This window comes from Oncorhynchus tshawytscha, linkage group LG34, assembly GCF_018296145.1.
Source record: "Oncorhynchus tshawytscha isolate Ot180627B linkage group LG34, Otsh_v2.0, whole genome shotgun sequence".
Lineage (NCBI taxonomy): Eukaryota > Metazoa > Chordata > Actinopteri > Salmoniformes > Salmonidae > Oncorhynchus > Oncorhynchus tshawytscha.
Window position 1 is genome coordinate 10,186,101 of NC_056462.1, and position 27,964 is coordinate 10,214,064.

General features: G+C 43.0%; 5 protein-coding genes across 8 annotated transcripts in view; 3 read left to right on the plus strand and 2 right to left on the minus strand.

The window, feature by feature from the left end:
- LOC112231891 (neurotrophin receptor-interacting factor homolog) lies at nucleotides 1-27,945 on the plus strand. The gene is made up of 7 exons (XM_042311891.1): nucleotides 1-458; nucleotides 14,109-14,174; nucleotides 14,583-14,713; nucleotides 14,900-15,064; nucleotides 17,473-17,634; nucleotides 17,994-18,105; nucleotides 26,674-27,945. The coding sequence occupies exons 1-7, from the start codon at nucleotides 242-244 to the stop codon at nucleotides 27,708-27,710; spliced, it is 1,890 nt and encodes a 629-aa protein (XP_042167825.1). The 5' UTR covers nucleotides 1-241; the 3' UTR covers nucleotides 27,711-27,945.
- The window catches only part of LOC112231940 (zinc finger protein 583), a 969,163-nt gene that overhangs the window by 450,706 nt on the left and 490,493 nt on the right, over nucleotides 1-27,964 (plus strand). The gene's annotated exons all lie outside the window — the stretch shown is intronic.
- Nucleotides 1-27,964, minus strand: part of LOC112231889 (zinc finger protein with KRAB and SCAN domains 8-like) — a 359,191-nt gene that overhangs the window by 266,672 nt on the left and 64,555 nt on the right. The gene's annotated exons all lie outside the window — the stretch shown is intronic.
- The window catches only part of LOC112231888 (zinc finger protein 629), a 233,573-nt gene that overhangs the window by 152,744 nt on the left and 52,865 nt on the right, over nucleotides 1-27,964 (minus strand). The window lies entirely within an intron of this gene.
- On the plus strand, nucleotides 1,453-3,349 carry LOC112231615 (gastrula zinc finger protein 5-1-like). The gene is made up of 2 exons (XM_042311967.1): nucleotides 1,453-1,507; nucleotides 1,690-3,349. Exon 2 carries the CDS (start codon nucleotides 2,092-2,094, stop codon nucleotides 2,869-2,871), a length of 780 nt encoding a protein of 259 aa, XP_042167901.1. The 5' UTR covers nucleotides 1,453-1,507; nucleotides 1,690-2,091; the 3' UTR covers nucleotides 2,872-3,349.

Consider the following 27,964-nt stretch of genomic DNA (forward strand, 5'->3'; position numbering starts at 1 on the left):
TCGTTCGCCATAAAACCTCACGGAAGAAAAAGTAAACGGAAGTAAGCTTTGAACAAGAACAATCTTCACGTTAGCGTTTTTGTTAGATTCATTAACACAATGAAACTCAAACTGTGACTAATTTAACTGCACAGTATCACATACTTGTCCCAGGTAGTCTTTCATTTGCGTTGGAGACCGGACTTGGCTTATAGATGTTATCTAGGTAACGCAACCTAGCTTGTAACGTTAGCTGTTAACAATGGCTAACTGTATGGTTTTTCACACTCAAATAGCCTCCATTATGGAGGTGCTAGCGAATGCAGCCGTGGCAGAGATATGTAAACTCGTAGACGACGACTATGCAGTGTTTCGTTTAGAAATTTCTCAAAGCCAGAAAGAAAACAGGGGATTGCGGAGGAAACTACAGTTAATAGAACTGAAGGTGGCACGGGAGCGCGCAGAGAGGACAACGCGAGATCGCGTCCTCGCCATTCGTCCCAGTAGTGTCAAGATCCTCGACCGATACAGAGGAATGGCAAGAGGTACATTTAGCAGGCCGAGCTGCGCGACCTGTCTCCGCACTGCACATGTGTAACTTTAGATGTGATAACCAGAATTGGGTCTTGGTCAGTTTTTGGATAGTATGCAATAATTCCCCTGATTACTTGGCTATCTTGTACAAAAACACAATATTATATTCTAACCGGCATCTCCTATTATTTACTCAATAAAAACAAGCAATATGGAACCTCTGGGGTTTGTGGTATATGGCCAATATACCACGGCTAAGGGTTGCATGGAACATAATCAATCTATAAATAGTATATCAATACATTATGAAAATTGCTACCATACATCCTTGCCAATTCTAGACTGTCAATAGTGTATAATATACCGTTGAGCATTGACAGTAACTAACCTAACCACTTTCATTTTTATTTTATCTTTATTTAACTAGGCAAGTCAGTTAAGAACAAATTCTTATTTTCAATGACAGCCTAGGAACAGTGGGTTAACTACCTGTTCAGGGGCAGAAAGACAGATTTGTACTTTGTCAGCTCGGGGATTGCAACCTTTCGGTTACTAGTCCAATGCCCTAACCACTAGGCTACCCTAAGGTGATGTGGTAATATACCATGGCTCTAAGGGATGTTCTTATGCACAATGCAACACGGAGTGCCTGGATACAACCCTTAGCCGTGGTATATTGGCCATATACCACAAACCCCAGAGGTGCCATATTGCTATTATAAACTGGTTACCAATGTAATTAGAGCAGTAAAAATACATGTTTTGCCATACCTGTGGTATACGGTCTGATATGCCATGGCTGTCAGCCAATCAGCATTCAGGGCTCGAACCACCCAGTTTATAACCCCCAATAACTCTCTCAGGTGAAGGACATCTCACTGGAGGTCACAGGAACTTTGTGAAGCCAGCAGGACACAATACATGGAGAGATGACCAACCAATCACTGTTGATGAGGGGAGTGGAACCTCAACCCAGCATGTTATTGTGATAGAGGTTAGTGTAATAGTGTTGCATAAAAAATTACAGTTACTTTGTAAATCAAGTGTGGTTTGTTTATTTCAGAAAGGCTCCCCTCAGCTATTCACTTGCCATAGGGGAGCTTGTGAGACTTCCCTACGACATTGTTATCCAATTCAACTCATGTACTGGTAATGAACTACTTTCTCTTGTGTCAGTCTGCAGATGCAGAGGCTGCAGGTCCTGGAGTCAAGCAGGAGAGATCTGAAGGAGAAGAGGACCCACGGCACAGCAGAGACATTCAGACTGGAGCGGCTGAATCGCCCCCTGTAGCTACAGAGAACCCCACCACCGCCCCAGCGCAGCCCAGGACCCAACGCAGCATCACGGCGATCAGTGGAACGCCGGAGGTTAGTGGAACGCCGAACGTCGTCCTCAAGTCAGAAACAGACATCGAGACTTTAACAGGACTGGGTCGACTGGGCTGTCCTCCTGCTCCCCGTTCAGAGCATTTACTTTATGGTAACTCGAGCCCGAAGCCGGTTCTGTCCCATCAGGACCCAAGTGGCTCGTTATATACTGTCAATGATCCATCCTGTTCATACGCTACAGGGACAGAGATGATACCTAGTGACATGCCTGTGGGCTTAGAGTTACACACTGATCTGTCTAGAGGGGACTGGAACCGGTACAGTAGTAATGTGTACTCTGAAGGGTCCCTAGATAAGAAAGGGGAGGGTCTGGTCGTAGATGAGGTGACTGTGAAAGTGGAGGGCGACGTTCCTCTGACATGGAATGCAGACGAGACTCAGTTAGGAGAAGGACACTCGCAGGGCAACACTAGTGACTTCTTAGACTACAGGGAAAGCTTAGAGACCAATCTAAATTTCGCAACCCACTCCCCTTTACATGTGTTCAGGGATCGTGACCCAGTGTCTACGTCAATGGCACCCTCCGATTCACATGGCCGTGTCCTTTTCGATCAGGTATTGAACTCAAACGACAGGGCTAGAGCCCAGACTCAGGGAGGGGGAGCCACATCAGGCAATAGTAAAGAGAAACGGTTTCTCTGCATGTTCTGTAACAAAGGCTTCAGCTGCCTCCAGAAAGTGGAGGTTCACCAGAGGATCCACACAGGGGTAAAACCCTTCAGCTGTACCCAGTGTCACATGCGCTTCGCCCAAGCTGGCACACTGAAGAGGCACCAGAGGGTCCACACAGGGGAGAAACCATTCAGCTGTACCCAGTGTCACATGCGCTTCGCCCAGGCTGGTGACCTGAAGAGGCATCAGAGGGTCCACACGGGAGAGAGGCCCTTCACCTGTACGCACTGCAGGAAGAGGTTCTCAGAGAGGAGCTACCTCAGGATGCACCAGCAGAAAAAACATTCCACTCTATAACATAGGAAGTAAAAATTCCACTCGATAGCTTCTGACTTTTAGATCAAACCCTGCATTAAAGACAAAGATGAATTGTCATTGTTGTCAGCAGAAAAGATCCACAGATGAATAAAGAGAGTAACAGATTTCAGTGTTGAATATTCCTGGGTAGAATATTTCATTCATACATTGTGTGATATATATGCCTAAAAAGATGGTTAAATATTGTGTTTGTACTATGTAGGCAATATGATGTTCATAAATGCCTATTTCATTGCTTCCGTTCAATAATTCAATAACCCCCCCAAGACACTTGAATGAATGCAGTTTATCAAGTTAATGCAGATTTTTTAAAATGTTTGTGTGGTTTTCATATGGTGTATTTAACACTTGTTTATGTTTAATAAACACAAAATGTGACTTTTCATTCTAAGACTTTCATTGAGACTATCTTTAGTTAGCATCTATATACACTTACTAAATATAGCTACACATACCCACACACTAACAAACACCTACTGTACACATCAAAATAGTTTAGTCAGGTTTGTCTGACTTTTGACTTTTCATAGCTGACTTGTTTTCTTTACCCACAACATCATATTTATGTGCACCATAATGGGTTTAACAACAATGAAGTCATTCTGTGATTACAGTATAGGACTCAACACTCCATGTTGAAAGTGTGTTTATTATCGTGTGCGTATATGTACCCGAGGGAGTATATGTCTGTGTAATCTGCATCACCTCTCTCTTCCAGGAGGAGGGTCCAGAAGTGGTGCTGGTAAAGGAGGAGGGATATGAGGAGGGTCTGGGGAACCCTGAGGGGACCATGGTCATGGAGGACAACCAGACTTCACCTCTTGAACCCACAGAGGAACCATCTGAGCAGCAAAGGACCACACACAGTCTCACTGAGGTGAGCATACGGAAACTACTGTCTGAATGGTATTAGGTCAGGACCCATATTCACAAAATGTGTCAGAGTAGGTTTGCTGATCTAGGAGCAGTTTTGCCTTTTCTATTTGGAAAGGTCCTAGATTAGCACTCGTACTCTGAGACTCGGGCCCAGGTCTTGATTAATTTTGTTGTAATTGTAGGACGATGCCTTTGAATTATTAGTTTCATTTGATTACTTCACACTCTTTAAAGTTACATGCTAGCTGTACCTGAAGACTTCCAGTCTTTGCGCTAAGCTGGTTTGCGCTGGCTCGCAAAATTGCCTCTAACTTCCTGCACACTGGACCCAGAGATGAAAAAATTGTATCCACAATTTAATCTGACTCTGGGGAAGTAGATAATTGCCCATATCATTAACTATCCCTTTAAAGAGTGTCAAGTAATCAAATTAACTAACATGTTTGCATAGTACTCATATCAGTCCCTCATTGCCCAATCAGAAGATGCTCCATAGCAGTGTGCTCATATCAGATTTCTTGATCCAACATCCTCTCACTCTGTATCTCTTACAGTCAGTAGACATGGAGGATGGGAAGCCTGATCTGCTGCTGGTCAAAGAGGAGACAATAGAAGATGGATCAGAGAGCATTGATTTGATGAGTGGACTAAAGATGGGGGAGCAAAGTAAGAGATAAATACATATAGCCTACATACTGTAATAATCTTCAATGGGAATAGGGATGCACCTGGCTATTATCTTTGTAATTAACACATATGAAACAATATGAATACTTCATTTATTAAACAATATCAATACAATTTGTATAAAATACACACAAAAAAATATGTACACTGAGTGAACAAAACATTAGGAACACCTGCTCTTTCCATGATATAGACTGACCAGGTGAAAGCTATGATCACTTATTGATGTCACCTGTTAAATCCACTTTAATCCATGTAGACAAAGGGAGGGGACAGGTTAAAGAAGGATCTTTAAGCCTTGTGACAATTGAGACATGGATTGTGTATATGTGCCAATCAGAGGGTGGGTAAGACAAAATATTGAAGTGCCTTTGAACAGATTATGGTAGTAGGTGCCATGCACACCGGTTTGAGTGTGTCAAGAACTGCAACGCTGCTGGGTTTTTCACGCTCAACGGTTTCCTGAGTGTCTCAAGAATGGTCTACCCCCCACAGGACATCCAGCCAACTTAACACAACTGTGGAAAGCATTGGCGTCAACATGGGACTGTGGAACGCTTTCAACACTTTGTAGAGTCCATACCCCAACGAATTGTGGCTGTTCTGAAGGGAAATGGGGGTGCCACTCAATATTAGGAAGGTGCTCCTAATGTTTTGTACACTCAGTGTATATCAACATAAGTCAGACATCACCAGGCAAATAACACACTAAAAATCCATGTCTAAAAATCCATCCATGTGTCATGTTTGTTAAGTCTGGACAGTAACCTCTTCCTGCAGGTGGTTGGCTGGAAGCTAACAGAGGAGACTGGGAAGCCATCTTGGATTCCCAGACCCAGACATGTGCAGCCAAGAGCCCGGGGGACAACATCACTGAGCAGGCCAGGATAAGAGGTGACATAATGGAGGTCAGTGGATGGGACTGTGTCCTCAACTCTGGGCTGGGGAACAACACTGCTAACCACAACCAGAAACAAAAATTTGAAGAATACAAATCAACATTCAAACTTAGTCTCCATGACGACAGACTGGCTGAGACCAGGGCTAGGCATAGATTTTGTCTGCGAGGGTGGGGAGGTGTCCATATGCAGCTGGAGAGAACAGACAGACTCGGCTAGCGATGTTCCGTCCTGCTCCTATAGTTGTGATTCGGAGAGACTGATGACGCCTCAGGTTAATCACCTAACAGGTGCTGCCTTCAGCCTGCCTTCTATAGGATCTATCAACTGGAACATGGACCCTGCGACAACACAGACACTCCCTGGCCTTCGTCCTCCTCACACTCTCCTTATGTTAATCCAGACCTCAGACAGTGCCAATGCCTCAACACTAAATGGCTACACAAGCCCATTGACAAATGACAGTAGTAGAGATGGAATAAGTAAAAGTGGTTGCGCCAAAGAGAAGCGCTTCGCGTTTTCATTTTTTGGGAAAGCTTTCAGTTTCCCCAAACAGGTGGAGATCCACCAGAGGATGCACACGGGGGATTAATTGTTCAGCTGCCACCTGTGCCGGGCCGGTTTCTCGGACTATTCCAACCTGAAGAGGGTCCACCTAGGGGAGAAATTAAATTGCCCCCAGTGTGAGAAGAGGTTCTCCCACCAGCACCAGCTGAAGATGCACCTGAAGATTTACACAGGAGAGAAGCCATTTCCCTGTGTTCTCAGAGAGGAGCTACCTCAGGATACACCAGCAGAAAATTCACATGGCCCATGTATAGTGAAATGTAATGTAGTAATAGGTATACTGAACAAAAATATAAATGCATCATGCAACAATTGGGTGAGTTACAATTTATATAAGGAAATCAGTCAATCGAAATGAATTCATCAGGCCCTAATCTATGGATTCACATGACTGGGCAGGGAGCAGCCATGGGTGGGCCTGGGAGGGCATAGCCCCCCACTGGTGAGCCAGGCCCAGCCAATCAGAATGAGTTTATCCCCTCAAAAGGGCTTTATTACAGACAGAAATACTCAGTTTCATCAGCTGTCCGGGTGGCTGGTCTCAGATGATCCTGCAGGTGAAGGGTTACACGTGGTCTGTGGTTAAGGCCAGTTGGATACAGCCAAATTCTCTAAAACAACATTGGAAGCGGCTTATGGTAGAGAAATGAACATTCAGTTCTCTGGTAACTGCTCTGGTGTACATTCCTGCACTCAGCATGCCAATTGTATGCTCTCCCTCAAAACTTGAGATATCTGTGGCTTTGTGTTGAGACAAAACTGCACATTTTAGAGTGGCCTTTATTGTCCCCAGCAAAAGGTGCACCTGTGTAATGATCATGCTGTTTAATCAGCTTCTTGATATGCTACACCTGTCAGGTGGATTATGTTGGCAAATGAGGAATGCTCACTGATAGGGATTTAGACAAATTTGTGCACAACATTTAAGAAAAATAAGCTTTTTGTGCGTATGGAACATTTCCGGGATATTTTATTTCAGCACATGAAACACGGGACCAACACTTTACATTTTTTTTAAATATTTTTGTTCAGTATAGTTTGTTGGTAGTTAATTCTGTTGGTTTTGAATGTTGAACTGGATGGGGTGAACTGAGGAAATAATTGGAATGATAAGGTGATGGTTGGTGTGATTGTGTCTGTAAAAATGCTTCACTGATGAAGTGACAACTATGTCCCTTTAGGTTGATGCTGGTGCTTTATAGTGAGATAAAGATAGTGCCTTAGTTCATGTTTACTTGACATGAAGGTGTATGTAATGTTGAACTTTTCCAAAGTATTCTAAAAAATTATTTATGAAGTAGTGAAGCTGTGTGTAAGTCCCGTATGTAAGTGTATGCCAGTTTTGTTGAAATTAAAGACTAAATCGACTGTGTGCTGACTGATTTGTAAAAAAAAAAAAAAAAATTAAGTTTCTCTCATCTCAGTCGAACCAAAACATTATACTTCTTTCTTGAATCAATACATACAGTGCATTCAGAAAGTATTCAGACTTTTTCCAAATTTTGTTACGTTACAGCCTTATTCTAAAATTGATTAAGCCGTTTTTTTCTTTTCTCAATCTACACACAATACCCCTAGTCATATTTGCACATTTACAAAAAATATTCCAAAAATCACCTTATTTACATAAGTATTCAGACCCTTTGCTATTAGTCTCGGAATTGAGCTCAGGTGCATCCTGTTTCCATTGATCATCCTTGAGCTGTTTCTACAACTTGACTGGAGTCCACATGTGGTAAATTCAATTGATTGGACATGATTTGGAAAGGCACATGCCTGTCTATATAAGGTCCCACAGTTGACAGTGCAAGAACCAAGCCATGAGGTCGAAGGAATTGTCCCCAAGTACACAGTGGCCTCTATCATTCTTAAATGGAAGAAGTTTGGAACCACCAAGACTCTTCCTAGAGCTGGCCGCCTGGCCAAACTGAGAAATCGGGGGAGAAGGGCCTTGGTCAGGGAGGTGACCAAGAACCCAATGGTCACTCAGAGAGCTCCAGAGTTAATCTGTGGAGATGGGAGAAACTTCCAGAAGGACAGCTATCTCTGCAGCACTCCACCAATCAGGCCGTTATAGTAGAGTGGCCAGACGGAAGTCGCTCCTCAGTAAAAGGCACATGACAGCCCGCTTGGCGTTTGCCAAAAGGCACCTAAAGGACTCTCAGACAATGAGAAACAAGATTCTCTGGTCTGATGAAACCAAGATTGAACTCTTTGGCCTGAATGCCAAGTGTCATGTCTTGCGGAAATCTGACACCATCCTTACTGTGAAGCATGGTGGTGGCAACATCATGCGGTGGGAATGTTTTTCAGTGGCAGGGAATGGGAGAGTAGTCAGGATCGAGGGAAAGACGAACGGAGCAAAGTACACAGAGATCCTTGATGAAATCCTGCTCCAGAGCGCTCAGGACCTTAGACTGGGGCGAAGGTTCACCTTCCAACATGACAATGACACTAAGCACACAGCCAAGACAACGCAGGAGTTGCTTCGTTCACATGTACGCCTGCCCCACCTGTCAGAAACGCTTCGCTGAAGCGTACTCTGTGAAGAGGCACCAGGCCGTTCACACCAAGGAGAAGCCCTTCAAGTGCAAATTATGTTACAAGAGCTTCTCCTTCCTGATTAGTCTCTGAATGTCCTTGAGTGACCCAGCCAGAGCCCGTACTTGATCCCGATTGAACATCTCTGGAGAGACCTGAGAATATCTGTGCAACGACGCTCCCCATCCAGTCTGACAGAGTGTGAGAGGATCTGCAGAGAAGAATGGGAGAAACTCCCAAATATAGGTGTGCCAAGCTTGAAGCATCATACCCAAGAAGACTCGAGGCTGTAATCGCTGCCAAAGGTGCTTCAACTGAGTAAACGGTGATATTTCAGTTGTGTTTTTTTATAACTGTTTTTGCTTTGTCATTATGGGGTTTGTGTGAGATTGATGAGGAAGGAAAAAAACGTCATACATTTTAGAATAAGGCTGTAACGTAACAAAATTTGGAAAAAATTAAGGGGCCTGAATACTTTCCAAATGCACTGTATAGAGCATTGTTTTTTATATAATAAATTGCCGTGCCGCCATATAGTTAGGTACTTGAATCACAATGTTATAGATTGGCTTGACTGTGTTTAACATTTTATAATATGTTTCTGTTTGTACAGCAGAGTTTCTTATATAACCCTTGATGCTTTTCTGTACAATCTTTATTTGCAGTCTGCAGTCCATGAAGACCAACTGATACACGGTGTTGCTGGCGGGAGAGACTGGACCTCTGAAGCTGCTGGTCACAAATCCTGGTCCCGGATCAGGACCCTGGATCAAGAGCCGTCACTCTTCCTTCCCGAGTCGGAACCAGGACCCAACCGCGGGGGACAGAGACTCCACCACAACCACTACATAGAACACAACCAGTGGACAGGTGGACTGAACAGCAACAGTCCTGGTGGTCATCAGAGAGACAGAGGCTCCAGTGAGGGATCCAGTCTGCAGCCCAGACCCTTCTCTTCACAGTCTCAGTGCAGGGATGAAGCACGGCCTGGGGCTGATAGAGATAGACCCTCCTGTTCCTATGATACAAACACCACAGTATCCATGATGAACAGAGCAGGTCACCCAGGGCTTCAGCCTTCACAGAGAGTAGTGGGAGATGCCCCTGGTGGGAGTCTAACAGGAAGTCTGTCTTCCTCTTCAGGATCTCGCCTAATGCCTGGTGACTGGGTTCATAGGAAGCCTGGCTCTAGCCTTCCTCAGTTACCTCATGGTTACCCCACGAATATAGACAGGGTCAGGATGGGCGTTCACCACGAGCGGTACCTAGCCTGTAGCACAGCACACAATCCCAACAACACCCAAACAATGGCTAGAGGTCAAGGTGGGAGCTCAAAGACTAACCACCTGAGGGTGGTGTCTCCTGCTTCTACCTCTGGTGTCATTGGGTCACAACGTGTGAGGCCAAGCGTTAGGACAGACGCCGGCAAAACGTACGCCTGCCCCACCTGTCAGAAGCGCTTTGCTCATGCGAACTATGTGAAGAGGCACCAGGCCGTTCACACCAAGGACAAGCCCTTCAAGTGCAAACTATGTTACAAGAGCTTCTCCTTCCTGACTAGCCTTATCAGACATAGGAGTGTCCACAACGGGGAGAAATCGTAGCAGTGTGGCTTGAAATGTACTTAGTGGATTTCTGTGAACTATTCTTTAGTTTAATTATTATAGTTATCATGTCTAGTGTCTTGGGGTAAGAGGGTAATTAACCACATACCCCTCATTAACCTTTTGTTAACTTGCTATTTGAAATTGGATTGTAAATACCTGTTTTTATGAGAGTTGCTAACACACTGTGCTTTCTAAACAAGTCTTCTCTCAGCTTTAAAGACAGTGATCATAGGAGATTTGAATTGTATTATAATAAGCAGTATCTTATTTCCAAGAACAGCGCGAGTACCTTTTTCATTGAACCACACCCATTGTGTAAATGGACGTGAACAGTGACAAAGAACTATTTCCACGTTAGTGTTTTTATTGTTATTTAGACTTTTATTAACACTCTGGAACTCAAAATATGACTAATTTAACTGAACAACATCACATACTTCCCCCAGTTAGTGTTTAATGCATTCTGGTAACTCCGAGCTCCCCAGGTCATCCACCTCTCGTGCATATTTTTTGTTCTGGCACCTCCCGATTTACAAATTAAGCGCTGATTACATGATTAAACAACCAAAGTTATTCTACAACATTGTCTGATTTTTTGCGTCTTGTTTTCGTTCTATTGTAAGGCCTACATGAAATGTACCAAACGTGTTTGTATGTAATAATTCTTGAAAACACATATTGCAGTTTTTTATAATAAACTCCAATGGCTCCATATTGTTAGGTACTTGAATCACACTGTCAGACATGGGCATGACTGTGATTAACATGTTATAATATGATGTAATGTTTCTGTGTGTACAGCGAATCGTTTTTTTCAGGTATCTTAGTGGTTAAGAGCGTTGGGCCATTAACCTAAAGGTCGCTGGTTTGAATACCCGAGCATGACTAGGTGGAAAAACCTGTTGATGTGCCCATGAGCAAGGCACTTAACCCTAGTCGCTTCTGTATGTTGTTCTGAAGCAGAGCATCTGCTAAATTACTAAAATGCAAATGTAATAAACCCTTATGCTTTTCTGCAAAATCTTTGTTTGCAGTCTGCAGTCCATGAAGACCTGCTGATATCCATTGTTACTGGTGAGAGAGAGTGGACCTCTGAGATGGCTGGTCACAAAGACTTGCTCCGGATCACGACCATGGATCAGGAGCCATCACTCTTCCTTCCCGAGTCAGACCTGGGACCAAACCACACAGAGCACATCTGGCGGGGAGTGAGCCGGCAACCGGAGGGTTGCTAGTATCAATATCTCAAGTACCACCTACCGCTGATGTTCCCTTGAACTTAACCCCCTAAACTGCTCATTGGACGGTGCACTGCAGCTGCTCTCTGCTCCAGCCTCTACAACCTAATGTGTGTTTGTATGTATGTGTGTAAATCAGGGGGTTGGATAAAAGCAGAAGAAAAATTCCCATCACACAATCCCAATAACAATGGCTAGAGTTCGAGGGAGCTCAAAGCCTGGCTCCTGCTTCTACCACATCATAACGTGGGAGGCCAAGTATTAGGACAGACAAGCCATACCAGCCGTACGTGTGGGAAGCGCTTCTCTGAGGCGAAGTATGTGAAGAGGCCGTTCACACCAAGGAAAGGCCCTTCAAGTGCAAACTAAACTCAGCAAAAAATAAACATCCCTTTTTCAGGACCCTGTCTTTCAAAGATAATTTGTAAAAATCCAAATAACTTCACAGATCTTCATTGTAAAAGGTTTAAACACTTTCCCATGCTTGTTCATTGAACCATAAATAATTAATGAACATCCATCTGTGGAACGGTCGTAAAGACAATAACATCTTACAGACGGTAGGTAATTAAGGTCACAGTTATGAAAATGTAGGACACTAAAAAGATGCCTTTCTACTGACTCTGAAAAACACCAAAAGAAAGATGCCCAGGGTCCCTGCTCATCTGCGTGAACGTGTCTTAGGCATGCTACAAGGAGGCATGAGGACTGCAAATGCGGCCAGGGCAATACTTTGCAATGTTCGTACTGTGAGATGCCTAAGACAGTGCTACAGGGAGACAGGACGGACAGTTGATCGTCCTCGCAGTGGCAGATCACTTGTAACACACCTGTACAGGATAGGTACATCCGAACATCACACCTGTGGAACAGGTACAGGATGGCAGTAACAACTGCCCGAGTTACACCAGGAATGCACAATCCCTCCATCAGTGCTCAGACTGTCCGCAATAGGCTGAGAGAGGCTGGACTGAGGTATTGTAGGCCTATTGTAAGGCAGGACCTCAACAGACATCACCGGCAACAACGTCGCCTATGGGCACAAACCCACCGTCGCTGGACCAGACAGGACTGGCAAAAAGTGCTCTTCACTGTCGAGTCGCGGTTTTGTCTCACCAGGGGGGTGGTCCCCCCGTGTGGTTCTGGGATTTTTGCTCACCGTTCTTGTGATCATTTTGACCCCACAGGGTGAGATCTTGCATGGAGCCCCAGATCGAGGGAGATTATCAGTGGTCTTGTATGTCTTCCATTTCCTAATAATTGCTCCCACAGTTGATTTCTTCAAGCCAAGCTGCTTACCTATTGCAGATTCAGTCTTCCCAGCCTGGTGCAGGTCTACAATTTTGTTTCTGGTGTCCTTTGACAGCTCTTTGGTCTTGGCCATTGTGGAGTTTGGAGTGTGACTGTTTGAGGTTGTGGACAGGTGTCTTTTATACTGATAACAAGTTCGAACAGGTGCCATTAATACAGGTAACGAGTGGAGGACAGAGGAGCCTCTTAAAGAAGAAGTTACAGGTCTGTGAGAGCCAGAAATCTTGCTTGTTTGTAGGTGACCAAATACTTATTTTCCACCATAATTTGCAAATAAATTCATTAAAAAATCCTACAATGTGATTTTCTGGATTTTTTTTCTCATTTTGTCTGTCATAGTTGAAGTGTACCTATGATGAAAAGTATTATTTTTAAGTGGGAGAACTTGCACAATTGGTGGCTGACTAAATACTTTTTTGCCCCACTGTATATGTAACATCGGAGATTAAGTAATGTAAACCAAACCCCACAGAAATATGTTATTTGGTGTTTCCTTGAACATTCCTATCACTCATTATTTTTTTTTGCAAGAAAAACTGGGTCTGGGTATCTAAGGGTTAAACTGTCCCAGTTTATATGATGTCCCTTTATTTTTTTTTTTTTTTCAAGTAACATTGTATGAATTTAATCTGAACGCATTTCGATAATTCGAATTTGGGTGAAAATGTACAAAATTCTGGCTAAAATGTAGACAGAGTGCCATAAACTAGCCATCTTAGTCTTCAGAATGATAATTGATTTTTGCAGATGCGTCATGGTTTGGTAACTCGATTTGCTACCATGGCTACCATGGTTAAAACGATGCTGTACTGAATGACCAATTGAAAACGTGGACGTGTGAGGGTGGGTTGATGAACAGCATGACCACTGCCATTTCAATACAGTACCTCTCTTATTGCTTCAAGGCACACCTTGATACAACCACCAAACGGGCGCAAACGTATCTGAAAGTGTGTTCAAGAACATACAATAAAGTTTTGGGGAAACGTATTGTTCAGTACAAACCCTTCCGCAACGTAGAAAACGTGCAAGCGAACTGAACGCACCTCTGGTTTCATGAGCGTCACGCATACCCTTTGAACTATGACGCCGACCATCCATGTATACGGAAGTAAACGACCAAGAACAATTTCCACGTTCACGGTTTTATTTAGACGTGTATTAACACCATGGAACTCAATATATGACTAATTGAACTGCACAGCATTACATACTTACCCCACGTAGTATTTAATTGCGTTGGAGAGAGGATTTGTTTGATATATGTTTTCTAGGTAATGCTAGTTAGCTGCTAACAATGGCTAACTGTATGGTTTTTCATACTCAAATTGCCTCCATCATGGAGGTGCTAGCGAACGCCGCCGTGGCAGAGATCTGTAAACTCGTAGACGACGACTATGCAGTGTTTCGTTTGGAAATTTCTCAAGGCCAAAAAGAAAACAGGGGATTGCGAAGGAAACTACAACTACTGGAACTGAAGGTGGCACGAGAGCGCGTCCTCGCCAGTCGTCCCAGTAGTGTCAAGATCCTCGACCGATACAGAGGAATGGCAAGAGGTACATTTTGCAGAAGGCCGAGGTGCGCGGCCTGTTGCCTTTCATATATAGCTCAGTGTCTGTCGCCCCGTTCCCATTCTACACATGTGGTTAACTAGAATTGGATCATGGTCAGTTTTTGGATAGTATGCAATAAATCCCCTGATTACTTAGCTATCTTGCACAAAGACACTATCATATTCTAACCAGATTCATGTTTAATGCATTTCCTATGATTTACTAATTGAATACAATATGAGGCATGGATTATAATAAATGGATTATAATCAATAGTATATGAAGAAGATATGTTAAGTGTTACTTTACATCCTTGCCAATTCTAGATGTGTCAATAGTGTACAGTATATAGTTGAGCATTGACAGTCCATAACCTAAACACCTCTTTTTCCCCCCTATTTACTCTCGCAGGTGAAGGACATCTCACTCGAGGCCACAAGAGCTTTGTGAAGCCAGCAGGACACACTACATGGAGTGATGACCAACCAATCACTGTTGATGAGGGGAGTGGAACCTCAACCCAGCACGTTATCGTGATAGAGGTTAGTGTAATAGTATTAGATCAAAATTACATCAAATGTGACCCGTTTATTTCAGAATGGCAACCCCTCAGCTATTCATGAACACCCTTATTTATATGCCATATGGGAGCTTGTGAGACTTCCCGACAACGTTGTTATCCAATTAAACTCATGTACCAGTAATAACCTCTTCTCTTCTTGTGTCAGTCTGCAGATGCAGAGTCTACAGGTCTTGGGGTTAAGCAGGAGAGGTCTGATGGAAAAGATGACCTACGGCGCAGCAGAGACATCCAGACCGGAGTGCCCCCTGTAATCACGGAAGTCCCCACCACTGCCCCAGCGCAGCCCAGAACCCAGCGCAGTATCACGGAGGTCAGTGGAACGCCGAACGCCGTCCTCAAGTCACAGACAGACACCAAGACATTAACTGTAACACACAGACTCTTACACACAGGATCTGACCCAGAGAGGCTGGGGAGACTGGGCTGTCCTCCTGCTCCCGGTTCAGAGTACTTACCAGTATTTCTCCAGAGCCAGAGGACGGTTAATTCCTATGGTGATGGTGACGTGTTAGACACTGGCGGTGATGATCCGTCTTGTTCTTACGCTACAGAGATGGACTCTAGCAACATGCCCTTGGGTTTAGAGACACAGACTGATCTGTCTAGAGGGGACTGGAACCAGTACGGTAGTAGTGTATACTCTGAAGGGTGCCTAGATGAGAAAGGGGAGGTTATAGTGATAGATGAGGTGACTGTGAAAGTGGAGGGTGACGCTCCTCCCACATGGAATGCAGATAGTCACCTAGGAGACAGACACTCACAGGGCACATATTTCTTAGATTACAGGGGAAGCTTAGAGACAAATCCAAATGTCCCTACCCTCTCACCTTTACACACGCTCAGGGATCGCGACCCAGTGTCTATGTCGATGGGGCCTTCCGATTCACACGGCCACGTCCTTTTCAATCAGGTATTGAACTCAAACGACACAGCTAGAGCCCAGGCTCAGGAAGGAGGAGCCACATCAGGCAATAGTAAAGAGAAACGGTTTCTCTGCATGTTCTGTAACAAAGGCTTCAGCTGCCCCAAAAAAGTGGAGATCCACCAGAGGGTCCACACAGGGGTGAAACCCTTTAATTGTACCCAGTGTCATATGCGCTTTGCCCAGGCTGGCGACCTGAAAAAGCACCAGAGGGTCCACACAGGGGAGAAACCCTACAGCTGTACGCAGTGTGAGAAGAGGTTCTCCCGCCAGGACCACCTGAAGATGCACCTGAAGGTCCACACGGGAGAGAGGCCATTCGCCTGTACACACTGCGGGAAGAGGTTCTCAGAGAGGAGATACCTCAGGATACACCAGCAGAAAAATCATTCCACTCTATAACATAGAAAGTAACCATTCCACTCGATAGATTCTGACATTTAGATCAAACCCTGTATTAAAGACAGTTGAATTTTCATTGTCAGTAGAGAAGATCCACAGATGCATTTGGAATAACGAGAGTAACAGATTTCAGTGTAGAAAATTCCTGGGTAGAATATTGCATCCAGACATTGTGTGATATATAAGCCTAAGAAGTCTGTCACATATTGTGTTTGTACTGTGTAGGCTATATGATGTTTTCATATGGTTTATTTAACACTTGTTTATGTTTAATAAACATAAAATGAGACTTTTCATTCTAAGACTGTATTTAACCAGTTTTCCATCCAACCTTTTTACGTGAGAAACATATCGGATAGAAAATGTAATGACTGGCCTGATGGAAAACATTTCCGGTAAACATTCCAAATGTTGACGAAACAAAGTACACTAGACAAGGTGGGATATTTTTGTGTCTGCTAAAATGAATTATGTGAGAAATGTTGGTGGAAATGCTTTTATGTTTTGTGGTTCTCCCACTACGAAAACAGTTTATTAGGCTAAATATGAAATTAATAATGATGAATTTCACAGGGTGGTGAAAGCGCATGGTGACGAGCTAGATGGTCCTTTCCGATAAATATCGAGGGTCTTATTCTGGTGACATGATGATCGATGCTTGGCTGCCGTTTGATAAATACAAATAATCTCGCTCTTTTGTCCATAATAATAATCTCATCATGTAGGCTATACGTGCGCTCTAGCCAACAGTGTGCAGATAGCGCTATTGGCTAGAGCGCACTGCCAATACCAGAGTGGGCACACCCACTACATTCTTTTTTTGAGAAAAACATCAATAGAGTTAAAAATGTGATGGAAACCCATTTAACCCACTTCGGTACATGGAATTTAACTGTAGAATGTATTATGTGCACTACGTCATCACACAGCCTTTCATCCACAACAAGTCAATTTGATGGAAACGCATCTCTGGTGGGAAAATGCGCATATTGTTTTTGATTTTAGAATATTCGCATTGAAAATGTGTCGCCAATTGGATGGTAACATAGCTACAGAGACTCTTTAATATCACATCTGATCTCACCCTATTCTGCATATACCCGACAAGGATTTATAACCAATATACACTTAATAAATATACCCACACACTAACACCTACTGTACAAGTCAAAATATTTTAGTCTGATGACTTTTGACTTATCATAGCTAACTTGTTTTTACCACCAACATCATATTTATGTTTAACAACAATGAAGTCATTCTGTAACTACAGTACAGGACTCAAACGTAGTGGGGATGGGTAAACACTCCATGTTGAAAGTGTGTTTATTATCTGTGTGTACATACTTGATGGAGTGTATGTCTGTGTAATCTGTATCACCTGTCTCTTCCAGGAGGAGGTTCCAGAGGTGCTGCTGGGGAAGGAGGAGGGGTGTGAGGAGGGTCTGGGGAACCCTGAGGGGACCATGGTCATGGAGGAAAATCAGACTACACCTCCTCCACAACCCACAGAGGAACTAGCTGAGCAGCACAAGACCACACACAGTCTCACTGAGGTGAGCCGACAATGAACTACTGTGTGAATGGTATTAGGTCAGAGCCCGTATCCACAAAGCCTCTCAGAGTAGGATTGCTGATCTAGGATCAGTTTTCCCCTTTAGATAATAATGAATAAGACTATATAGACAGGTGGGGATCAGCACTCTTACTATTTGACGCTTTGTAGATACGGGCCCAGGTCTTGACCATGCATTTGAATTATACAATTATTAAAGTGTGTAAGTAATCAAATCAACTAACATGTTTGCATAGTACTCATAGCAATCCCTCATTACCCAATTAGAAGATGCTCTATAGCAGGGTACTCATATCAGATTTCTTGATCCAACATCCTCTCACTCTGTATCTCTTACAGTCAGTAGACATGGAGGATGGGAAGCCTGATCTGCTGCTGGTCAAAGAGGAGACAATTGAACATGGACCAGAGAACATTGACCTGCTGAGTGGACTAAAGATGGGGGAGCAAGGTAAGGGATACATACATCTTTTTATAAATAATGGGGCCAATGTGTAATATTAGGATCAACATTTTTAAATGGTTTGAAACAAAATAAAAAATATATTTTCATGCAGTTCCACATGTGTACTTAGAGGAATATATGTAAATTGGCCCATAACTTCACCTATACAACAAAATAGGCCAAGGTTTATACATAAATTAAGCAGGGTTCATAGCGACATTGAAAAGTCAAATTCAAGGACTTTCAGGGATATTTTCAAGCACTTCATTGTAATTTTCAAGGACCTCAATGTTATACAATTGTCTAATTTATACAACTGTACATATAGGGCTTAATAAAATTGCAGGCGTAACATGGAAACTACAATGTATTTGTCATTAGATCATATCGTGTTGAAGCCCACTAGGCTATGTAATTTGTTGTCATTGTATCCAGAATAATTCATTGGAATAGCTTGGGTGTTGCGCAATAGTCTATCAATTGCACACAGTAGACTCAGTGTCGAATCCGAGGCACAAACACATATGAAAACTTGAACTCATTACCTTGATGCTTTCTCTGTTAAATCTAACAAGAACCTTCTGTAAATCAAGCAAAACATAACTTATGATCAACATCAATTTGGTAAGGATAGTGGATCCAAACTGGATCCAGGCACAACTGTCTTCACAGGCGTAAGAAATGGGACATTCTTCGCGAACACCTTTTTTACAGCACTTTACAACAGCTCTTTCTCACTTGACTGTCATTCATCTGATCCAGGAAGAAATGTTCTGATGATAATGTGTGAAAATATCACAGCGTAATTAAACAACTCGACACAATGCGCATCCAACAAGTATTATGTATTATTATTATTATTGAAGAATGACAGTATTGATTTAGGTTTAATGTATCAAGTTAAGGTGACTCATTCGGTTGGAAGCATTCGATTTTGCAATCGCATATATTTTGGGGAATTTGTGTGCCCTTAACCTCTTGAGCTTACTTGAGACGCAGACGTCCCACCTAGAGCTCTAGAAATGCACATGCGCGACGCTACATGCTAATAGTATTAGTTAAAACGCAAACGTTCATTAAAATACACATGTTTGGTATTAAAATAAAGCTACAGTCATTGTGAATCTAGCCACCGTGTCAGATTTTTAAAATGCTTTTCGGCGAAAGCATGAGAAGCTATTATCTGATAGCATGCAACACCCCAAAAGACCCGTAGGGGATGTAAACAAAAGAATTAGCATAGTCGGCGCTACACAAACCGCACAATAAAATATAAAACATTAATTACCTTTGACCATCTTCTTTCTTTGCACACCTTGATGTCCCATAATCAATACTGGGTCTTTTTTTGGATTAAATCGGTCCATATATAGCCTAGATATCGATCTATGAAGACTGTGTGGAAAACGGAAAAAAGAGCGTTTCATAACGTAACGTCATTTTTAAAAGTTAAAAATTCGACGATAAACTTTCACAAAACACTTCCCTTTCTAATGCAACTTTAGGTATAACTACACGTTAATAAGCTATAAAAATCATCAGGAGGCGATGTAAATTCGATAGCCTGCCGTGTGGAAAAATGTCCGGAGAAAAAGACAGACAATGCCTCGGGTCGGTGGTCGGAGAGAATCGGTTCCCTTTGGGCGGATCTACCAAGAATCAATTCAGATTCAAATGAGGAGACTCTATAGATCCTGTGGTAGCTGTAGGTACTGCAAGCTTGGCCTAATATATTACGGTTCACCTTTAACAATTCATGGGAGTGGCGCATGGATACTTTTTTCCATCTCCAGTGATCAGATTTTCCTGCGCTTTTCGATGAAACAGACGTTCTGTTATAGTCACAGCCGTGATTTAAACAGTTTTGGAAACGTCTGAGTGTTTTCTATCCACACATACTAATCATATGCATATACTATATTCCTGACCTGAGTAGCAGGACGCCAAAATGTTGCGCGATTTTTAACAGAATTTCCGAAAAAGTAGGGGGGAAGCTTAACAGGTTTAAACGGTTTTCACCCCGTAACATACACTGAGTGTATAAAACTTTGTTCCTGGAGAGCTACTGTCCTGTAGGTTTTCATTCCAACCCCAGTTTTAACTAATCTGTTTATCAACCAGCTAATTATTAGAATCAGGTGTGGTATATTGGATTGGAGTGAAAACCCACAGGACGGCAGCTCTCCAGGAACAGGGTTGGAGTGAAAACCCACAGGACAGTAGCTCTCCAGGAACAGGGTTGGAGAGCCCTGCTCTAATCACTCTGACATCAATGTAAATGCAATCAAAAATCAAGGGTTTTGATGGCCTCTTTTAAAAAGAGGCCTACTAGGCCTACTACATTTATTTGTCAACCATGCTCTCGATGGTGCAGCTGTAGAACGTTTTGAGGATCTGGGGACCAATGCCAAATCTTTTGTCTCCTGAAGGTGAAAAGGGGTTGTCGTGCCCTCTTCACGACTGTCTTGGTGTGTTTGAACCATGATAGTTCGTTGGTGATGTGGACACCAAGGAACTTGAAACTCTCGACCCACTCCATTACAGCCCCGTCTATGTGAATGGGGGTGAGTTCGGCCCTCCTTTTCCTGTAGTCCACGATCAACTCCTTTGTCTTGCTCACTTTGAAGGAGAGGTTGTTGTCCTAGCACCATACTGCCAGGTCTCTGACCTCCTCCTTACAGGCTGTCTCATTGTTGTCGGTGATCAGGCCTACCACTGTTCTGTTGTCAGCAAACTTAATGATGGTGTTGGAGTCGTGCTTGGCCAGGCAGTCATGGGTGAACAGGGAGTACAGGAGGGAACTAAGCATGCGCCGCTGAGGGGCCCCCGTGTTGAGGATAAGCGTGGCAGATGTGTTGTTGCCTACCTATCCTTACCACCTGGGGGCTGCCCGTCAAAATCCAGGGAGGTGTTTAGTCCCAGGGTCCTGTGCTTTGTGGGCACTATGTTTTGAACGCTGAGCTGTAGTCAATGAACAGCATTCTCACATAGGTGTTCCTTTTGTCCAGGTGGGAAAGGGCAGTGTGGAGTGCAATTGAGATTGCGTCATCTGTTGGAGCGGTATGCGAATTAGAGTGGGTCTAGGGTTTTCCTGGATGATGTTGTTTATGTGAGCCATGACCAGCCTTTCAAAGCACTTCATGGCTACCTATGTGAGTGCTACGGGGCAGTATTCATTTAGGCAGGTTACCTTCACTTTCTTGGGCACAGGGACTATGGTGGTCTCTTTGAAACGTAGGTATTACAGACTCTGTCAGGGAGAGGTTGAAAATGTCAGTGAAGACACTTGCCAGTAGGTCCACGGATGCTTCGAGTACATGTCCTGGTAATCCGTCTGGCCTTGTGAATGTTGACCTGTTTAAAGGTCTTACTCACATCGGCTACAGAGAGAGCATGATCACACAGTCGTCCGGAACAGCTGGTGCTTTCATGCATGCTTCAGTGCTGCTAGCCTGGAAGCAAGCATAAAATGCATTAAGCCCGTCTGGTAGGCTTGCGTCACTGGGCAGCTGGCGGCTGGGTTTCCCTTTGTTGTCCATAATAGTTTTCAAGCCCTGCCACATCCGATGAGCGTCAGAGCCGGTGTAGTAGGATTCAGTCTTAGTCCTGTATTGACGCTTTGCCTGTTTGATGGTTCGTCTGAGGGCATAGAGGGATTTCTTATAAGAAAATCATCCATATTAGTGTCCCACTCTTTGAAAACGGCAGCTCTAGCCTTTAGCTCAGTGTGGTTGTTGCCTGTAATCCATGGCTTCTGGTTGGGATATGTACGTACAGTCACTGGGGGCGACGTTGTTGATGCACTTATTGATGAAGCGGGTGACTGAGGTGGTATACTCCTCAATGCCATTGGATGAATCCCGGAACATATTCCAGTCCGTGCTAGCAAACCTGTCCTGTAGCGTAGCATCCGTGTCATCTGACCACTTTTGTATTGAGCAAGTCACTGGTACTTAATGCTTTAGTTTTTGCTTGAGGATAGAATTATGGTAAAGTTTGTCAAATGGAGGGGGAGGGAGAGTTTTGTATGCATCTCTGTGTCCTCTGGTTGCACATGATGGTTGAAATGAGGTAAATTGGATGTAAGTTTGCCTGCAATAAAGTACCCGGCCACTAGGAGCTCCACTTCTGGATGAGCATTTTATTGTTTTCTTATGGTTGTACAGCTCATTGAGAGTATGTCATAATCGGTTCGTGGTTGTAAATAGACGGCTACAAAAAATATAGATGAAAACTCTTGTTAGATAGTGTGGTCTACAGTTTATCATGAGGTACTCTACCTCAGGTGAGCAATACTTTGAGACTTCCTTAATATTAGACGTTGCGCACCAGCTGTTATTGAAAAATAGACACACACCATCAACCCTAGTCTTACCGGATGTAACTGTTCTGTCCTGCCGATGCACAGAAAACCCAGCCAACTGTATATTATCCGTGTCGTCATTCATCCACGACTCAGTGAAACATATTACAGTTTTTAATGTCCCATTGGTAGGATAGTCTCAAACGGAGTTCATCGAGTTTATTCTCCAGTGATTGCACATTGGCCAATAGAACGGATGGTAGAGGCGGTTAACCACTCGCGGCCGAATTCTCACAAGGCACCTGGATCTGCGCCCCCCTGTATCTCCGTCTTTTCTTCATGTGAATGACGTGGATTTGGGCCTGGTCCAGTCATTGCGCAATCGCGTGTGAAAACAGAGTTTTGACTGTCCACTATTCAAAAAAGGATCCCAGCTTTCTTGTGCTGCTAGATTTATTGCTAAGTTCTTAAAGTTAAGCACATTAATCCTCTTTACAACCGGTGTAGTCTACCTGGCATACATAGGCGGTGTGTGTGTCAAGTTTGGGGAATCAAATTTTCACCATAAAAATGCAATCCATGCATCATCACATTTGCAGACTTATGTGAGAGAGCCTAGTATTCGTTATGTGGTGAGTAGATTGGATAGTCATAATTTAGGCGAACAATATAACTCAATCACTGTTTGAAAAAAAAAGACTGCTCAATGCATGACTTTTTCTTTCTTTGCACAGGAAAGTGGCCTTTTATAAACATATTTTATGCAATTCTACTATACTTTATATGACTGGACATTAACAGAATCTTTTTAATTTGACAAATTACAGGGTACGCTATTCTGCAGATACTGACAAACAGATCAAAAACAAAATAATTGTCCATATAATAGGCCTACGGGAAGGGGAGACACAAAGGAGGAAGTTATTGTCCAAAAACAAACTTTTAAGTAGCACTGACCCAACAATGATGGTGAATATGCGCAGTGCTCACTCCCCGGGGATAATGCTAATGCTATCCGTTGGTGCCAATAAGATATACTGGCTATACTGTTTGTCCAATTAAGTTGAGAATTTTGATAACTAAAAGACAGATTTATTATTAATTTATTTAATTTATTTCTGTATAGACAGGAGTAGGCTAATTAGGCATTCTAAATCAAAAATAATTCCACACATACAGTACCAGTCAAGTTTGGACACAACTACTCATTCCAGGGTTTTTCTTTATTTTTACTATTTTCTGCATTGTAGAATAATAGTGAAGACATCACTTTGAAATAACACATATGGTATCATGTAGTAACCAAAAAAGTGTTAAACAAATCAAAATATATTTTATATTTGAGATTCTTCAAAGTAGCCACCCTTTGCCTTGATGACAGCTTTGCATTCTCTCAACCAGCTTCATGAGGTAGTCACCTGGAATACATTTCAATTAACAGGTGTTCCTTTTTAAAAGTTAATTTGTGTAATTTCTTTCCTTCTTAATGCATTTGAGCCAATCAGTTGTGTTGTGACAAGGTAGGGGTGGTATACAGAAGATAGCCCTATTTGTTAAAATTCCATATTATGGCAAGAACAGCTCAAATTAGCAAAGAGAAACGACAGTCCATCATTACTTTAAAACATGAAGGTCAGTCAATCTGGAAAATTTCAAGAACTTTTAAACTTTCTTCTAGTGCAGTCGCAAAAACCGTTAAGCGCTATGATGAAACTGGCTCTCATGAAGACCGTCACAGGAAAGGAAGATCCAGAGTTACCTCTGTTGCAGATGATAAGTTCATTCGAGTTACCAGCACAAATAAATGCTTCACAGAATTCATGTAACAGACACATCTCAACATCAGCTGTTCAGAGGAGACTGCGTGAATCAGGCCTTCATGGTCGAATTGCTGCAAAGAAACCACTACTGAAGGACACCAATAAGAAGAAGAGACTTGCTTGGGCCAAGAAACACGAGCAATGGACATTAAACCAGTGGAAATCTGTCCTTTGGTCCAAATTTACGGTTTTTGGTTCCAACCACCGTGTCTTTGTGAGATGCACAGTAGGTGAATGGATGATCTCTGCATGTGTAGTTCCCACCGTGGAGGATGTGTGGGAGTGCATTGCTGGTGACACTGTCTATGATTTATTTAGAATTCAAGGCACACTTAACCAGCATGGCTACCACAGCATTCTGCAGCGATACACCGTCACATCTGGTTTGCGCTTAGTGGGACTATCGATTGTTTTTCAACAGGACAATGACCCAACACACCTCCAGGCTGTGTAAGGGCTATTTGACCAAGAAGGAGAGTGATGGAGTGCTGCATCAGATGACCTGGCTTCCACAATCACCCGACTTCAACCCAATTGCGATGGTTTGGCATGGTTTGGACCGCAGTGTGAAGGAAAAGCAGCCAACAAGTGTTCAGCATATGCGGGAACTCCTTCAAGACTATTGGTAAAGCATTCCAGGTGAAGCTGGTTGAGAGAATGCCAAGAGTGTGCAAAGCTGTCATCAAGGCATAGGGTGGCAACTTTGAAGAATCTAAAATATATTTTGATTTGTTTTGACACTTCTTTGGCCATTACATGATTCCATATGTGTTATTTCATAGTTTTGATGCCTTCACTATTATTCTACAAAGAAAAACCCTTGAATAAGTAGGTATGTCCAAACTTTTGACTGGTACTGTATATTAGTAGGCTATATGTAAAGACCATATTAAATTAAGAATAGTCTGATGGGTGATAATATCACGTGCTTGTCAAATAGTGAATGAGAGACAATGAAGTGTGTGCAGCCTGCGCAAGAAACAGAGCAGAGTTTATGCCTTTCATGCAACTTTTTTCAAATCGTCATTAGTCACATCATGCAGCTAGAATGTATAAAACATGTAAACGTATAGCCTCATTTTTGTATCACAACTAAAGTTGCATAAATGTCTCCTAACTTTAGCAGATAGGAGGACCTGTTTCTTTGTTAAGCGCTCAACACAGAATAGCCGCATGTGCGCACTCCCTCAAATCGTTTGGGGAAAATATCCTTTATTTTAGTCAGCTATGTTCAATTGTATTCTTCATACTATTAAATTATATGAAATAATGTCATGGAATTCTAAGCAAATCTTCTCTGCTAAATGAATGAGTGTAACCCACAGCCATATGGTATAGCCAGATCAGTGCCTAACGTATGGACAACTCAGAATAGGCTATTCTGTTCTGAAATAGGCTACATTTTCTTAATATCATGTTTCTTTAGACCTGTGTAAAATAAATAATGGATGTATTGTGGTGTAGTCTATATTACATGGATCAGTGGAAGCCAGGAGATGCTAAAGGTGTTTGTTAATTAACAGTCAATTACCGTGACACCGGCAGTTATTTGCATGACAATCACCCGCTGACAATTTCATGACCGCCACAGCCCTACGCCTGGCACCTACTACTATACCCTGTTCAAAGACACTTCAATCTTTGGACTTGCCCATTCATCCTGTGAATGGCACACATACACAATCCATGTCCCAATTGTCTCGGTTTAAAAATACTTGTTTAACCTGTCTCCTCTCCATCTACACTGATTGAAGTGGATTTAGCAAGTGACATTAATAAGGGATCATAGCTCTTTCACCTGGATTCACCTGGTCAGTCTGTCATGGAAAGAGCAGTGTTCTTAATGTTTTGTATCCTCAGTGTAAGGAGACACGAAATGTTACGTAGTTGCACTGCATTTCCGAGATCTCGGTACAAAAAAACTGTCAGACAGCTAGATCAAGGATTCTTACAGGGTTCAAGTTTAAAGTATTATTGAACTGATTAATGCTTAATATATGATACAACAACTTACACAGCCATAAATGCAAGGACAGAAAAGTTATGTTTTATGTCACCTGATTTTGGACAAATCCATTAAGACACCCACCATGAGAATGGTTAAACAGGTTCTAAAGGAAGATGTGAATTGTATTGAATATAGCTAAGTTCCCCCTTATATCTTAATGTAATGACATGAAAAAGAAATGGGACGATTATTATCAGTGACTTATCAACAGCTGTAACAACTTGTCCAGCGTAGGAAATCCTCACTAGTGTATAGAAAGACCCACATATAGCCTACATACACTATTAGATCTTCCAACGGGAATAGTGGTTATTGATTTTTCTTCTTTAATGAAATGAAATCAATACAACTTATGTTTACATGTATGAATTTGACAGGTAATTGACAAAAAAAACTCCATATGTAGAGTCTTGTAAAGTCTATTTTCTAAACTCTTCATGTAGGTGGATGGCTGGAGACTAACAGAGCAGACTGGGTGGCCATCTTGGATTCCCAGACCGGTGCAGCCAAGGGCCCAGCGAACAACATCACCGAGCAGGCCTGGACCAGAGGTGACATAGTGGAGGTCAGGGGATGGGACAGCATCCTCAACTCTGGGCTGGGGAACAACACTGTTAACCACAACCAGAAACAGATAGTCGAACACACAACGACATCTGAACTTAGTCTCCATGACAACAGACTGGCTGAGACCAGGGCGAGGCATAGATTTGGTCTGCGGGGACAGGAAAGTGAACATATGCGGCGGGAGAGTACAGACTTCGCTTACGATGCTCCGTCCTGCTCCTATAGTTGTGATTCAGAGAGACTGATGGCGCCTCAGGTTAACCCTCTAACAGGTGCTGCCTTCAGCCTGTCTTCTATAGGATCTGTCAACTGTAACATGGACCCTGCAACAACACAGACACTCCCTGGCCTTCATCCTCCTCACAGTCTCCTAATGTTAAACCAGACCTCAGACAATGCCAGTGCCTCAACACTAAATGGCTACACAAGCCCATTGACAAATGACAGTAGTGAAGACGGAATCAGTAAAGGTGGCAGCGCCAAAGAGAAGAGCTTCCTGTGTTCATTCTGTGGGAAAGCCTTCAGTTTTCCCCAACAGGTGGAGATCCACCAGAGGATGCACACGGGGGAGAAACAATTTGGCTGCCACCTGTGCCGGGCCAGTTTCTCTCACTCCTTCAGCCTGAAGAGGCACCTGAGAGTCCACACAGGGGTGAAACCCTTCAGCTGTACCCAGTGTCACATGCGCTTCGCCCAGGCTGGTCACCTGAAGAGACACCAGAGGGTCCACACAGGGGAGAAACCCTACAGCTGCACGCAGTGTGAGAAGAGGTTCTCCCGCCAGGACCAGCTGAAGATGCACCTGAAGGTCCACATGGGAGAGAAGCCATTCGCCAGTACGCACTGCGGGAAGAGGTTATCAGAGAGGAGCTACCTCAGGATGCACCAGCAGAAAAAACATTCCACTCTTTAACATAAAAAGTAACCATTCTCCTGGATAGCTTCTGACATTTAGATCAAACCCGGCATTAAAGACAAATATACATTTTCATCGTTGTCAGCTGAAAAGACCCACAGATGCACAGATGACCCATAGATTTCAGTGTTGAATATTCCTGGATAGAATACACTACCTTTCAAAAGTTTGGGGTCACTTAGAAATGTCCTTGTTTTTGATAGAAAAGCAACAAAAAAAGTCCATTAAAATAACATCATATTGGTCAGAAA